The 14,502-nt window shown below is 46.6% G+C and overlaps 1 protein-coding gene across 1 annotated transcript in view; it reads left to right on the top strand.

Annotated features, from left to right (window-relative positions):
- DPH7 (diphthamide biosynthesis 7) overlaps positions 1–13,407 on the top strand; it is a 14,330-nt gene extending 923 nt beyond the window's left edge. The window contains exons 2-9 of the mRNA XM_008576619.1: positions 109–242; positions 1,006–1,093; positions 2,333–2,427; positions 3,182–3,354; positions 4,850–4,919; positions 5,042–5,107; positions 5,358–5,530; positions 12,784–13,407. Of these exons, the coding sequence (XP_008574841.1) occupies positions 109–242; positions 1,006–1,093; positions 2,333–2,427; positions 3,182–3,354; positions 4,850–4,919; positions 5,042–5,107; positions 5,358–5,530; positions 12,784–13,208 (1,224 nt within the window). The 3' untranslated portion in view covers positions 13,209–13,407. The remainder of the gene's footprint in view (positions 1–108; positions 243–1,005; positions 1,094–2,332; positions 2,428–3,181; positions 3,355–4,849; positions 4,920–5,041; positions 5,108–5,357; positions 5,531–12,783) is intronic.
- The last annotated feature ends 1,095 nt before the right edge of the window (positions 13,408–14,502 follow it).

The following is a 14,502-nucleotide window of genomic DNA, read 5'->3' on the forward strand; positions in this document are numbered from 1 at the left end:
GCGGCCCCGCGCGGCCCTGGGGCTCCGGGACGCCGGGCAGCGCGGCCACACTTCCTTCCGCGGCTCCCTTCTCCCGTCCCTTGATGAGAACACGTCTGCGCTTTCTAGAGGGAGCCGGACGTGGACGAGCCGCAGGTCCGTGAGGGTCGCCTCCTCCTGTACAGGGCCGGTGAGGACGACTCTGCCTGCCCTCTGGCTGAGGTCCACAGGAGAGACACTGCTGCGATCCTGGACATGAAGTGGTACGACTTCGGGGACGCCGCTCGGCCTGGAGCCTGTCCTCTCTCTCCACTGGATCAGGGAGCTGAGCCAGCCTCACAGCCTTCAAGGAGACAGGGAGGCGTCTGTCCTGCCCGCCTGTTGGCACTTGCAGGGGCTGTTCTTGCGGCTCATCTTTATCGGTTTCTGTATAAGTCTGTTTCTGTTGCTTAGAACACAATACGGGAAACTGGGTAATTTATGAAGAAGGAACATTTACTTCAAAGCGCTGGGCCCAAATCTAGTGAGCACTTTCTTAGTGGTCACTGCGGAGTCCTGCGGTGAGCAGCGTGTCACGTGGCGAGGACGGGCCGAGCAGGAGAGCTAGCCTCCTCACGTGCTCTCCTTCAGAAGATAAGATGGCAGAACCAAGCCACTGGCATTTATTAAGCCATCAGTGGATTAATACGTTCATGAGAGCACAGTCTTCACAATCCAGTCACCTCTTAAAAGGCTCCACCTTTCAAACACCACGACTCGACTTCCCACTCTCAACACTGTCACAGCGGGGTTAAGTTTCTATTACATGGACTTTTGGGGACACATTTGACTCAGCAGTGTCCTAGCCCTGACAGGTCAGTGTGGGAAGCGATGTAGGTATTCTGCTGTCATAAGTTAGGGAATCAATTGGGAACAGAGTTGTAGGTTTTAACTGGTTTTGGAGCTGACATTTAAATAATAAGTTATGGCATGCTCTCCTGTGCTTTCGGTATATCCTGAGTTCTGACAGGTGAGTTCTCTCCTTAGGTGCCACATCCCAGTATCCGGCCATGCCCTCCTGGGCTTGGCAGAAGCCAGTGGATCCATACAGCTGCTCCGCCTGGTGGGATCTGAGGTCAGTTGCTGGGGCAGGATCTGTGGAGTAGAAGGGACCTGAATAGAGAGGGTTAGGGAGGGAGGCTGTGTTGGTACAGATATTTTTCTAGAATGGTCCCTTTTCAATGATGAGCTTTATCATAATTGTTCCAAGAGAACATGGAGTCTTTTTTGAATTGTATTGGGTCTGCATCTAACTGAGAGGAGGTCATCTCATGTATCACCAGCAGAAGCGCTGAAGTGACGGGCTGTTTACCTGTCACTGGGTATGAACATTCTGTAAGGAAAGCCTAGGCAAGAATGTCTTGGGTTGAGGCTAAAAATAACAGTCAATTTCCTATGTGAAAATGGTATTTCTCACTGATTATCAGGAGAGCAAATGATTTCTATATGAGTTTTTCCAAGTGTTTTACAGTGAGACTGTACCATGCGTTGGCAAAATGACTTCATGTGATTGTTGTTGGGGAGGAGGGAGAACTGGGGACGTTGTGTAGTGGAGCGATGTAAATAGCCCATGAAATCATGCCCTAACTCTGGGAAGGAGGGATGCACACTAATGTAGGTACTGTGAGTGGGACTGGAGCATAGATCCAATATAACGCTGAGTTCTTGGCAACTGAGGGCCTGTGTAGGAATAGCCTGGCTCAGGCCAGCTCAGGGCAGTAGCCCAGTCTTAGACATGAGGGAAGGAAATGTCTAAGGAAGACTGTGCACCCAAGGACGAGGTTTCAAGGCAGGAACACATAAACAGTAAAGGACACTGATGCGGCAGCCTAGTGGGAGCCTGTCAACAGAGTTAAGCACTGGCCACGTTATTTGCATAATAAAACTTACACGGGTCTGAGAAAAGAGAAACATTTTTTTAATGGCTAGTCAGGCTTCTGAAATGGAAACCAGAGGAAAGTTCCCATTGTCTCTATCTTGGGAGAGAATGTGCCAGCATCCCCGGAGGCCTGGGGTGGTGCAGAACTTGTGCTGGCAGTGGATCCCTGAGCCTACGTAGGCGCCACGATAGTGTCTAGGCGTGGGTAGACAGTGAGGGGGTGTGACAGCAGAGAGACTTTCTTGCCTCAGGGTCGTGTGTGGGAAGGTCCTCCAGGCGTGTGGAACATGTCCTCAGGTCCTGCTCAGTGCTGGCACATGGCAGGTGTTTCAGTGGGAAGCAGATGAGGGAGCAGTGACCTCCCGGAATGAGAGGAAAGATCTCTCCGGGACCTGGGGCTGTTTCCCTTTGACAGAGTTCCTTTCTGTCCTGTAGAAGAGCAGTTATGGGCTTCAGCTAGTGTCCAGCCTTGCCCTGGAGGAGCAGTGTCTGGCCTTGTCCCTGGATTGGTCCACCGGGAAAACTAGAAGGTAAAGGGGAGCATTGGTTAGGAGTCCTGAGTGTTTCCTCTGAGTATCAATTCCTGTTTTCACACCAGAGAGAATTAAAGTTACCTTCTGTGAGCCTTGATTGTACTCCCCAAACCTGAGAATATCACTACTTGTCCTAATTTTTTAAAAAATTCCAGCATTTTTGGGCCGGCCTGGTGGCGCACTCGGTAGAGTGCGGCACTTGGGAGTGTGGCGGCTCCCGCCGAGGGTTCGGATCCCTTATAGAGACCGGTCCGCTCACTGGTTGAGCGTGGTGCGGGCGCGACACCGAGGGTTGCGATCCCGTTACCGATCACGAAAAAAGACAAAAAAAAAAAAATTCCAGCATTTTAGGTAAATGACGATAGTATTTTTTTTTTCCTTTTTGTCTTTTTTCGTGACCGGTAACGGGATCGCAACCCTTGGTGTCGCGCCCGCACCGCGCTCAACCAGTGAGCGGACCGGTCTCTATATGGGATCCGAACCCTCAGCGGGAGCCGCCGCACTCCCAAGCGCCTCACTCTACCGAGTGCGCCACCGGGCTGGCCCCACGACGATAGTATTTTTGTTAAGAGAAGCTGACACTGGTTTCTTTGACAAGCTTAGTGGTAGTTTTGGTCTTTGCCAGATGCCCAAGCAAGTTTCTTAAGCACTGTGTCTGCATCAGTGGAGAACCTCTCCCGGACCTGCTTGGGAACCAGGAGAGGGTGGTTAGTAGAGTTCAGCAGATTTCTGCACTGGTCTCTGTGTCCAGGGCCAGCGACCAGCCCTTGAACATCATCAGCAGTGATTCCAAGGGACAGCTCCACCTCCTGAGGGTGAATGAGGCTGGACATGGACTGCAGAAAGTGGCCTCATGGCAGGCCCATCGCTATGAGGCCTGGATTGCTGCTTTCAATTACTGGCAAACAGAAATCGTGTATTCAGGTCAGTATCCTCCAGTCGCCTCTCTGATGGAAGACTTGCTGTGGGAGGGAGGGAGAGAATGTGGCACGCTACAGGAGAGTGTTGATTTCTACTCAGAATGAAAAGGGAGGTGTTAGACGGTGTTGAGTAAAGGAATGACATTTCCTGATTTATATTTTAAAATTTAAGAGGATCTCTGTGTATGTGTTGAGTGCAGATTGTTCAGGTGAGTGGTGAGATTGTCTCAGATTGAGTAGGAAGCAGTTAGAGGTGAAGAAAAATGGTTGGGTCCTGGATATACATAAGGCAGATCTAACAGGATTTTCTGATGGCATGGATGTGCAGGGCATGAAGGAAAGCAACGAGACCAGTATGTAAAGAAGCCTGTGCCACCTCTCCGTACAACTTTGCCACAGAATGTCAGTTTACATTTGAGGCTCACCACAGGCTTCATGCCTCGGTCAGCTGATTCTTCTGGCCCACTTAATGGTAGATCACATTCACCCCATATTCCTCATGTCGGTCACAGGGCTCTGTAGTGTGTATTCAGTAACTACCTATCGGATGGGTGGTGGATGGATAGATGGATAGGACGGTTGATGAGTGGGTAGCGGATGAATGGTGGATGAGTGGATGATGGACAGGTGGATGGAGGGTAGATGGATGGATAGATGCATGGATAGAGGGCTGGATAGAGGAGTAGTGAATGGGTGGTGGCTGGGTAGATGCGTGGTAGAGGGGTGGTGGGTGGATGGATGATGGGTGGATGGTGAGTGGATGGATGGTGGGTGGGTGAATGAGTGGCTGGATGGATGGATGGATGGATGATTGGATGGATGGATGATTGGATGATTGGATGGATGGTGGATGGATGGATGATTGGATGGATGGATGGATGGATGGATGGATGATTGGATGGATGGATGATTGGATGATTGGATGGATGGTGGATGGGATGGATGATTGGATGGATGGTGGATGGATGATTGGATGGATGGATGATTGGATGGATGGATGGTGGGTGGTGATTCCCCTTTAAAGCACATGGGGGTGTGCTGAAGTTTCTGGAACCTTAAGAAGTCTTCATATGTGCTGCTTCCTTCAGGCAGTTCCTGTTGAGAGTTCTTTGAGACAACAGCTGTGGTTCTTGGCAGCCAGGGGCCTTGAGCCAGAGCCCTTTCTGAAGCAGGCTGGCCACAGGTGACGTGGTCATTATGATGAGTGGTGGCCACGTGGCACTGGCGCCCTACAGCCTTGCATTCTTTCCTCATTCCTTCGGGTACAGTCTGCTGATCTTTACCTTCTTCCTCGCAGGCTCCTCTTTAAGTCTGAAGATAGGGCACAGTGGTGACCATTCCTGGGCTGTTATCTCTGGGCTCTCCCACCCCGGTGGCAACCTGAAACCACCCAGGAAAGTCACCCAAGAGCACTTCCTCACAGACATAAATTCATGCAGTGTGAGATGGGCTCCTCTGATGGGCTCTGTTTCCTGATGGGCTTCTCTGTTTCCACACAGGGGGAGATGATGGCCTTCTGAAAGGCTGGGACACCAGGAAACCTGGCACATCACTGTTCAGCAGTGAGAGGTAACTGGACAAAGGATCAGAGCACAGTGTATAACACCAAATCTCCCTGTTCCTACTTCATGGACCTTCTCTACGTGAGTCCCTGCCTGGGCCCTGGCTCAAGTATTGTCTTTTGCTTGTAGACACTCCATGGGTGTGTGCAGCATTCAGAGCAGTCCCCATCGGGAGTTCGTCTTGGCCACGGGAAGGTGAGTCTCCTAGAATGCATTCACAGGGGCCTTCTTGCGTTTTTCACTCCTTTTCTCATGGTGACCATCACGATGTTTAATCCAGCCAGCTCTCAAACCAGAGTGTTGGTATCTGGGTTTGGGAAGGGGGACTTAGTCCTTGAGGGATAAGCAGGATGGGTCTCCTGAGGTGTTTCCTACCACCTAGGGGCCTTGGGGAATAAGTGAGCATTGGCTTTCCTGCATGGCCACTATGGTTGGTTGGTTTCAGCTATGACGAGCACATTCTGCTGTGGGACACTCGGAACATGCAGCAACCATTTTCAGACACTCCCGTACAGGGCGGGGTGTGGAGGCTCAAGTGGCACCCTTTCCACCACCACCTGCTCCTGGCGGCCTGTACGCACAACGGCTTTAAGATCCTGGACTGCCAGAAAGTGACAGGTGAGTGGGGACTGTGGCAGCCAGGCCTTTAGGGGGAGGGGGGATATGGATTTCCCAGTTCCCTGCCCCTCACTCTGCCAAGCTCTTCCCCCAACCTCCACGCATTCCCAGGGTCACACCTTAGACTTTGCCATGATCTGTAAGTGTGCCAACTCCAGAATCTCAGTTCCAGGATCTCTGTTCTGTAACCACGGTTTTTCCCTGACCAGGTTCCTCCTGTGTTTTGGCACTTCTCTGACTCCACTGGGGCCTCTAGTTGAGAAGCTCTACCTCTTGTCACTCTCATAACTGTCCTTGCCTGACTTTCTCCCATACTCTTCCTGCCCGGGAACAGTTTGGACTGCGTGGTCCAGTGTCCCGGACGTGCCCATGCTCTCTTCCCCTGGCTTTCTCATACTCTCTGGGCAGAAACCAGCATTGGTTAAGCCCAGCTGTGCTTGTGCCTGGGCCGTAGAATGTGGCTGGAGGAAACAGCCCCATGGCGTGGTCTCACTTCTCGTTTCTGCTGCAGTGGATCCTTGGAATCGCTGGGCAGTCCATGACATCTGTGGGCATCGATCCATCATCAGAGCCATTTCACGCTCTCTTCCCTGTTCTCAGACACCCGGTATCCTTTTCCCTCCTCTCTCAGCTTATGGGCTCCCTCTCTCCCCCCACCCTGAATCATGTCCCCACCGTTAAATCCACGAGCCCTCCGGAATCACCTGCACGTGCTCTTCCTTCTCTCCTGTTGCCATGGATGAGCCGTATTCACTCCTCAGGCCTGTCCTTCCCTGCTCTGGATCCTACTCGAGGACTTGAGTTCTGCAGTATCTTCCTTTCTGTTCTGCATCATTTCTGTTCGTTATGCGAACACGCTGTAATACCTCTCATCCTAAAACTACCTGAGGTCGGTCTTAACCAGTGCAGGCGCTGACAGGGGTGAGTTTCCCTGTGAGCACCGCTTGAGCTGCATGCCTGCTGCACTTTTATTTTCACGTGTCTGACCTTGCAGAGTGGCTGCTGGTACTGCTGCCAAAAGCAAGTCAGCTAAGTAAATTCAAGATGTCTCTGCAGTTCTTTTTTTAAATTGAGGATATATAGTCAAAGTACTGTGTTTAAAATTTCCTTGGATTTGTTTTTTGTGTTTTTTTGGGGGGGGGTGAGGTTATTTATTTGAAGTATGAGGGTACTTCAAAAAGCTCATGGAAAAGCAGAATTAAAAGATCATAGGAATCTTTCCACAAACTTTTTGAGGTACTCTCATAAAATTAGGTTCGTTTATTTAGAGGTTTTTTTCTTCATCCTCATTGATTTAGTTTTTGTCTTTTGAAGATGTAAAAACATTAACAATATTCTAGCAATTAAAATTATACAAAAAGTGTGTTTCGAGTACCATTGCCTCCCTTATCCCTTTTACCTCATCCCACTCACCTCTTGTAGGTAACCAATTTCATTAGTTTTTGGTTATAATTGTGTTTTTTTGCAAAAGTAAATATAAGCATGCATTTTTTTCTCTTATTCCTGTTTTCTTATAACAGATAACATCTATATATATTTTTTTGTTCTTTGCTTATTTCTTCAAAAATATATCCTTGAAGTCATTTCGTATAGGTCGAGACCTCCCTTGTTCTTTTCAAGGTTATGCAGCGCTCCATCCAGGGGTTGTACATATGGTAGTTATTCACCCAGTTGTCTGTGGATGTGCATTTAGGCTACTTCCGATATCTTGCAACTACAAATAGCCCTTCCTTTGTATTTTGTTTTGCTCGTGTGTCTTCGTGTGGTTGGAAGTGTATCTGTAGGGTTACCTCCCAGAAGTGGAATTGCAGGGTCGGAGGATTAACGTATATCTAATTAGACATCATCAACTTTCCCCATAAGGGTGTGTGATTTTTATCCCAGCTGCATGGATAGCACCTGCTTCCTGACAGCCTTTCTCAGCGGAGCGTGTTGTCTGCTTTGGGGTTTTTGCCATCTGATAGGTGAGAAATGGCATCTCAGAGTAGTTTAAATTTTCATACCTCTAGTGATGAGTGAAAGTGAATATTTTTTCATGTATTAAAGGACTGGTTTTATATTTTTATTTTTATGAATTATCTTTGTATATTTCTTGTCTGTTTTTCTCTCTGGCTTCTAATCTTTTTTCCTTTTGATTTTAAAGAGTTCTTTATGTGTTAGGAATATCAGTTCTTTATCTGTAGTATATGTTGGAGATTTTTTCTCTCGGATTGTTGTCTTGATTTTGCCCGTGGTGTTTTTTTCCTCATGCTGAAGTAGTTTGTTTTTTTTTAAGGTAATCAAATTTATCAGTATTTCAGACAATCAGGATTTTGAGTCTTAGTTACAAAGCCTTTTCCCACACCTGGTTTATAAAGGACTTTGCCAATGTTTTCTCCTAGTACTTGCATTGTTTCATTTTTACAGTTAAGTCTTTGATCTGATCTGGAGTTCACTCATCTATTTAGGTTATGGAGCTGTCCCAACACCATGTATTGAAAAGTCTACCCAGTCCCAGTGAATGGAGATGCCCTTTCTTGGGTATCGGATCTCCATGTTCCACTGGCCATCTGTTCACCTCTTAGCCCCTTATTACTTTAACCGGGAAGACTTTGTACTGTGTTAATAATACAGATGCTCCTTGACTTACAATGGGGTTGGGTGGTTACATCCCAATAAACCCATTGTAAGTTGAAAATACCCTACTTAGAAAATGCATTTAATACCTGTAACGTAGTGAACGTCGTAGCTTAGCCTGGCCTTCCTTAAACATGCTCAAAACACTTCCCTTAGCCAACAGTTGGGCAAAATCATCCTCATGCAAAGCCTATTTTAAAGTGTCAGGTATCTCTTGTAATTGGCTACTGTGCTATAAGTGAGAAGCAGAACGGTTGTCTGGGTGCTCGAATACGATTTCTGTTGAATGAGCATCACTCTGGCTCCACCGTAAAGCCGAACCACCCTAAGTCAGAGACTGTGTGTGTAGGTTCCTTACTGCCTCCTCCAGCTCATCCTTTTTGAAGGTTTCCTGATGAACGCGAGTTGCAACTTGTCCCAGAAAATAAGCTTATTGGTTTGTTAATGAAGATTGCATTGAGCATAGATTAACTCTAGAACTGACACACTTTTGATCAGGAGGCATCTTATTCAAGAACAAGGGATATCATTTCATTTGTTCAGAAACTGAAGAATTAAGCTACATCTTTTTGCTTAAAAAAAAAAGGTGATCCAAGTTTTCTTTTGTGTTATTTTTGTCAAGACTGGGTATCAGCATTATATTTGGTTCATGAAAAGAATGTGAACAAATCTCTTCATTTTCTCTTAAGTAATTTATGCATCGTTTGGATTATCTTTCAAAATTTGATAAAATTCTCCTGTGAGACTGTCTGGGCCTGACATATTTTGTGTGGTAGACTGTTTTGTTTATGCCTTATGTCTCCACTGGGGTCACTTTTGGTGAACTGTATTTTCCTAGGCAATTATTCATTTATCTGCTTTTTTTTTTTTTTTTTTTTTTTTTTGTGACCAGTAAGGGGATCGCAACCCTTGGGTTGGGTTCGTCCCCCCCCCCCCCCGGGGTCACTTTTGGTGAACTGTATTTTCCTAGGCAATTATTCATTTATCTGCTTTTTTTTTTTTTTTTTTTTTTTTTTGTGACCAGTAAGGGGATCGCAACCCTTGGCTTGGTATCGTCCGCACCGCGCTCAGGCAGTGAGCGCACCGGCCATCTCTATACAGGATCCGAACCCGTGGCCTTGGTGCCGCCAGCACTGCACTCTCACGGGGCCAGCCCTACATTTTTTTTTTAAAGATGACCAGTAAGGAGATCTTAATCCTTGACTTGGTGTTGTCAGCATCACGCTCTCCCAAGTGAGCCACAGTCCGGCCCATTTCTCTGGCTTTTTGAATTGGGAATAAAATTTGCTAATTTTTATTCCTTTGTTTGTGTTAATTTAAGTGTTTTATGTCTGACTTTTTCTCTGACTTAAGCATATTTTTAGGTTCTGATGTATAATTTCTTTTTCATTTTTTTTTAAAGAAATTTTGTAATTTGGGTTTGTATTTCCTGTTTTACCCAAGTCTGGTGTAGTGGGTTTTAATATTTCTTGGTGGAAAGACTTTTTTGGTTTTTGACTGTTATTAATTTTTTGTTTCATTGCATTATGATCGGAGAGCGTTGTTTGCTTGTAATATTCCTACTTTATGGAATTTTTCAGTCCTCTGTTATTAACATGATCATTTTTGTTAATGTTCTACGAGCACATAAGGAGATATGTTCTGAATTACTGGGCGTGATGATCTGCCATGCTCATTAGATGGCCTGGAGCTTCTGGATCTCTGTCTCTTGCCTACCCCACCTGTTTTGTACTGAGAGTGGTTTGTTAAAAGTCTGCTCTTGTGAGCACTTTCTCTTTCTCTCCTCTGCTTTATTGAGGACGCTGCTATATCACTAGGTGCATAGATAAATGCTAACTGCCATATCTCCACAGCACATTTTAGCTCTGCCTTAGAAAGCACCTTTCTTGGACGTGTCTGACGTGTTTTGGCCTGAGTTCTACGCTGCCGTAAGGTCTCAGCCCCTGCGTCTTTATTCCCCTAGCACACCGTTGCCCTTCCTTCTTTTTTTGGCAGCTAGCCAGTTCATGCCCTTCCTTTTTTAAAGCCTTTTTATATTACTTAATTAGAAGTATATTTATTTTATTTTATTTATTTTATTTTTTTCCTTTTTGTCTTTTTTCGTGACCGGTAACAGGATCGCAACCCTCAGTGTTGCGCCCGTACCCCGACCGGCAACGGGATCGCAACCCTTGGTGTCGCGCCCGCACCGCGCTCAACCAGTGAGCGGACAGGTCTCTATACGGGATCCGAACCCTCGGCGGGAGCGCCACCATGCTCCCCAGCACCACACTCTACCGAGTGCGCCACCGGGCCGGCCCAGAAGTATATTTCTTTTATACAGCATAGTCTGGCCTTGGTTTGGGAGGCGATTTGAAAGTCTTTTTCTGTTAATAGGTGACTAAAGCCCATTCACATTGACTGGCACGTGTATTCTACCTCTTGGAGCTCCACTCTTCAGACTTCAGGTTTTTTTTCTTTGTATATCATGCCGTATTAGTAAATTAGTATTTGTTTCTCTGTGGTCTGCTTTCTCTGTTCCTTTTTTTCTTTTTCTAGCATATTTTGATATTTAGGAAAGTATTTTTCTCGTGTCATGCTTATACTAATATTTCAATAATGCTCTCAGTGCCCTTTTTAACCTACAACAGGTTAGTTTTATAGATGATCTTTTGACATCCACCTGCTACCTGTGTGATGTCAGTGAACTTACCCTGTCTTCCCCTTTCTCCTCCTGTTCTCAGTGGCATTTCATTTGTTTGTATTGGAGTGGCTGGCTGGTACAGGGATCCAAACTATTGCCCTGATGTCACCAGCACCACGCACTAAGTGAGCTGTGACTGGCCAGCCCCCTAGGGACATGTTCTTACTCAGAACATGCAACATCATTTGCATGGTATGACTCTGTCCTTGCCCTGCCTGTTTCCTCCTTGGTCTTAGCTCACAGTGAAGCGTTGGTGGTGCTCCCGGCAGTCCTTGTGGCCGTTCATCCCTTGTTTGGCAGAGCTTGGTTTGGATGGATTCTTCCAGAGAGGCTCGTGAGCATGGTGTTCCCTGAATTCTTGCACGCTCAATACTTTTTTCTGTAGTCTTGACACTTGAAGGAGTACTTGCCTGTTAAATCCTGGACTGTCACTTTCTTTGCTGGAGTTCATCGAGAACTTTCCTGCGTGGTGGTCTTGCCCGGCCCACTGCAGCAGAGACGCCTATGGGGCTGGATCTCTTTGCCTCTGTAAGCCTTTTGCTCGTTCTGCCTGAAAGACCTGATAATTTTGTAAACTGCTGTTTATAAACTGTCGTAAAACACATGTAACATAAAATATGCCATTTTACCCACTTTTAAGTGTACACTTCAGTGGCATTAAGTATGTTAAGAATGTTGTGCAAACATTACCACAGTTTATTTCCAAAACTTTTTCATCACCTCAAACATCCCCCAAGCCCCTGGTAACTACTGGTTTTCTTCCCGTCTCATCTAGATTTTCCATACAAGTGAAATCCGATGTCTGTCCTTTTGCGTGTGGCTTATTTCATTTAGCTTTTTTTATTTTGTTGCTTTTTTTTTTTTAGCTCAGTGTTTTCAAGGTTCATTCCTATTGTAACGTGTCAGAATTTCCTTCCTTTTTGAGACTGTACGGATAAACCATATTCTGTCTATCCATTCATCCAATGCCGGACATGTTGGTTGTTTCCACCTTTTGGCTATGATGAGTAGGATTTTCTTTTTTTAATTCTTGAAGGTGATAGTTTTACTAGGATATGTCTCAGAGTTCACTATCCTAGGTTGATTTTGTTAGATATTTTGTAGGCTTTTTTCATATATAGATTTAGTGGTTTTTAATTTTTATTTCTGGAAGGTGTTCCTGGGTTGTAATTTTAAATGTTAATTCTGTTTCATTGTTCTGTTTTCTCCAGAAGCTCCACTTCTGTAGGCTTTTTTCATATATAGATTTAGTGGTTTTTAATTTTTATTTCTGGAAGGTGTTCTTGGGTTGTAATTTTAAATGTTAATTCTGTTTCATTGTTCTGTTTTCTCCAGAAGCTCCACTTCTGTCTGTTGGACTCTTTCTGTTTCAGTGACTTTTTCTCTGACCCTTTCCATGTCTTACTTTATCTCGTTTTTTCTTTGTTTCCTTGCCTTTCGTCATTGCCCATTGTTAACTTTCTAGTCGAATCTTGCATCCCTTGTGTCCTTTGTAATTTGTCTTTACTTCTTCTTCCATCTCTTTCGTTTTTTTTGTTGTTGTTGTTCGTTTCTGCTGGGTTTTTGGATTTCTGTGCATGGGTGGGACTTTACCATGTAGTGTCAGGCAGGCCAGTTGTCTTCATGGGAGCTTTCTCAGGTGTCTTACGTTATCATACTTTAGGCTGCTCCATTTCCAGAGAGGACCCCTTGGTTGCCTGTCTGGCTGCCAGCATCCTGGAGGCAAGCGGGGAAAGTTCTCCTTCAGCGTGTCAGCTTTTACTGTTTTCTTCTCTATCGTCTGTCCACGGCTTGATGATTCCTCTGCATCACAGTGGCGGCTCAGTCCGCATTTGCTGACAAGTGGGGGCTGCACTTTGGGAATCTCCCCGTGAAGGTGGATGGGGCCACGGGTTGGGGGTGATCACCTCTGTCTAACATTGTGTTTCCTGCGTTCTCCCATTTCTGGCTCCAGAGAAACAGGAAGTGACAGTCTTGTTGTCCCACACATCACCCAACTCGCTGGTATATGGGGCCGACTGGTCCTGGCTCCTCTCCCGTTCTTTGCAGCCAGTCCCCTCATGTTCCTCTCTTCACGGTGACCCAGGAGCCAGAATGGCGAACATGATTCACAGTTTGAAGGTCGCAGATGAGTCACCAGCACCTTCTCTTGAATGTGTACTGGATGACAATGGGGAGGGCCCTGCCACACTCCAAAGTGGAGTCAAGCCAGCACCTGCTCTCCTGTCACTCACAGAGGGCCCAAGCAAGAGCGCCACAGCAGCCAAGACCTGTGACTGTGAACTGTGTGTGGAAGGGGCGAACTGTGACATCAGCCTCCTGGCCACTTGCTCCTTTTACGATCATGTTCTCCACCTCTGGAAGTGGGAGGTAAACTGAGCTTGAGATCATATAGACCCTTCCCACAAAGGAACCGAGTGTGACTTTGTGAGTGAGCTGCCCTCAGACTGTCTCATTTGAGATTCTTACTGCAGCCCTGCAGGGGGCTGTGCATCTCGTGGAGTCTGTACTGTAGATGATCAAAAAAGCTGTTGGCTTCTCTTAAATAAACCTTTCTTGCTGGGCCATTGAAAATGGACCTGGTGATTCTGTCTGGCAGTGAGTGGGGAAAAGACTTGGTTCCTAACTCACAAGCCTGTTTCTCAAGTAGATTTTGACTTTCAGCTCTTCATTCATTTTTAAGCAACTATATTAATTAAATGAAGTTTTGGGGAAACAAAAGAGTTACTTCCTAATATCAGAAGTAATTTTAAATGAACATTTAGAAAGATTACCTTGCCATGGCACCAAAAGTGCTTGCATAATACACCCTATGCAGATAAGTAAAAGGAAGAAGTGTATACACATTCTGCGTTGCCTGAGGGAGTCATTAATATGAAATGTTTAGTCAGTATGTGAGAAATGCCCTTACCCATCCAATGCCAAAGGATGGACGTGGTACAGAGATGGACGAGGTACAGAGAAGTGAGACTTTAATTACGGCCTTATAAGTTTCAGGTGTCTGAAGGGCAGGCACACAGACAAGGACTGTAGCAAGCAGTTTATTCCCTACTGTGCAAGTCCCTCCCCCCACCTCCTCATTGCTGCATACTATGGGGTGCACAATCTTCCCAAATGACAGCTAAAATTTATTACCCCCTTGCAAGGAATTTCTTTGCCTGGGGGCTCAGGATAAGCCCATGAAAAAGGCCCACCTAAGCCCTCTGAAGGGAGAAACACCAGGGAATGAAGAAAACAGTAGGTGCTGGTAACTGATCGCCATCTCAAGGAGACACCTGTTCAGAGACACTGGGGGATGGGCTGGACTTGAATCAGTTCAAACACCCTCAACTAAGTTATTTCTGAAAGTGGACCGCTTACGTGATTTTCTCACGTTGGGGATGCCTGGGACGGGCAAAGCTGTCGAACCTGAGCCCCGTTCAGGACCGAGTGTCCTGGATGTGCCTGTGGTCAGGGCGGCCAGGGTGGTGCAGCCCTACCTGGCACCCCAGCCCTTGCACCCCCAGCCCCACCCAGCTCCCTACCTCTGGCGAGTCTAAGGAAAGTTCTCTCCCCAGCTGGCTGGAGGTTCTGAGATGGAGCCTGGGCTCCCCTAGGTCAGGACTCGGGGCTGCGCCAGGCCAGGCTTGGAGGGGACAGGAGGAGGGTCTCACCAAGGGCGCTGGTGCCAAGG

Source organism: Galeopterus variegatus, unplaced genomic scaffold (assembly GCF_000696425.1).
Source record: "Galeopterus variegatus unplaced genomic scaffold, G_variegatus-3.0.2 Scaffold1373, whole genome shotgun sequence".
Lineage (NCBI taxonomy): Eukaryota > Metazoa > Chordata > Mammalia > Dermoptera > Cynocephalidae > Galeopterus > Galeopterus variegatus.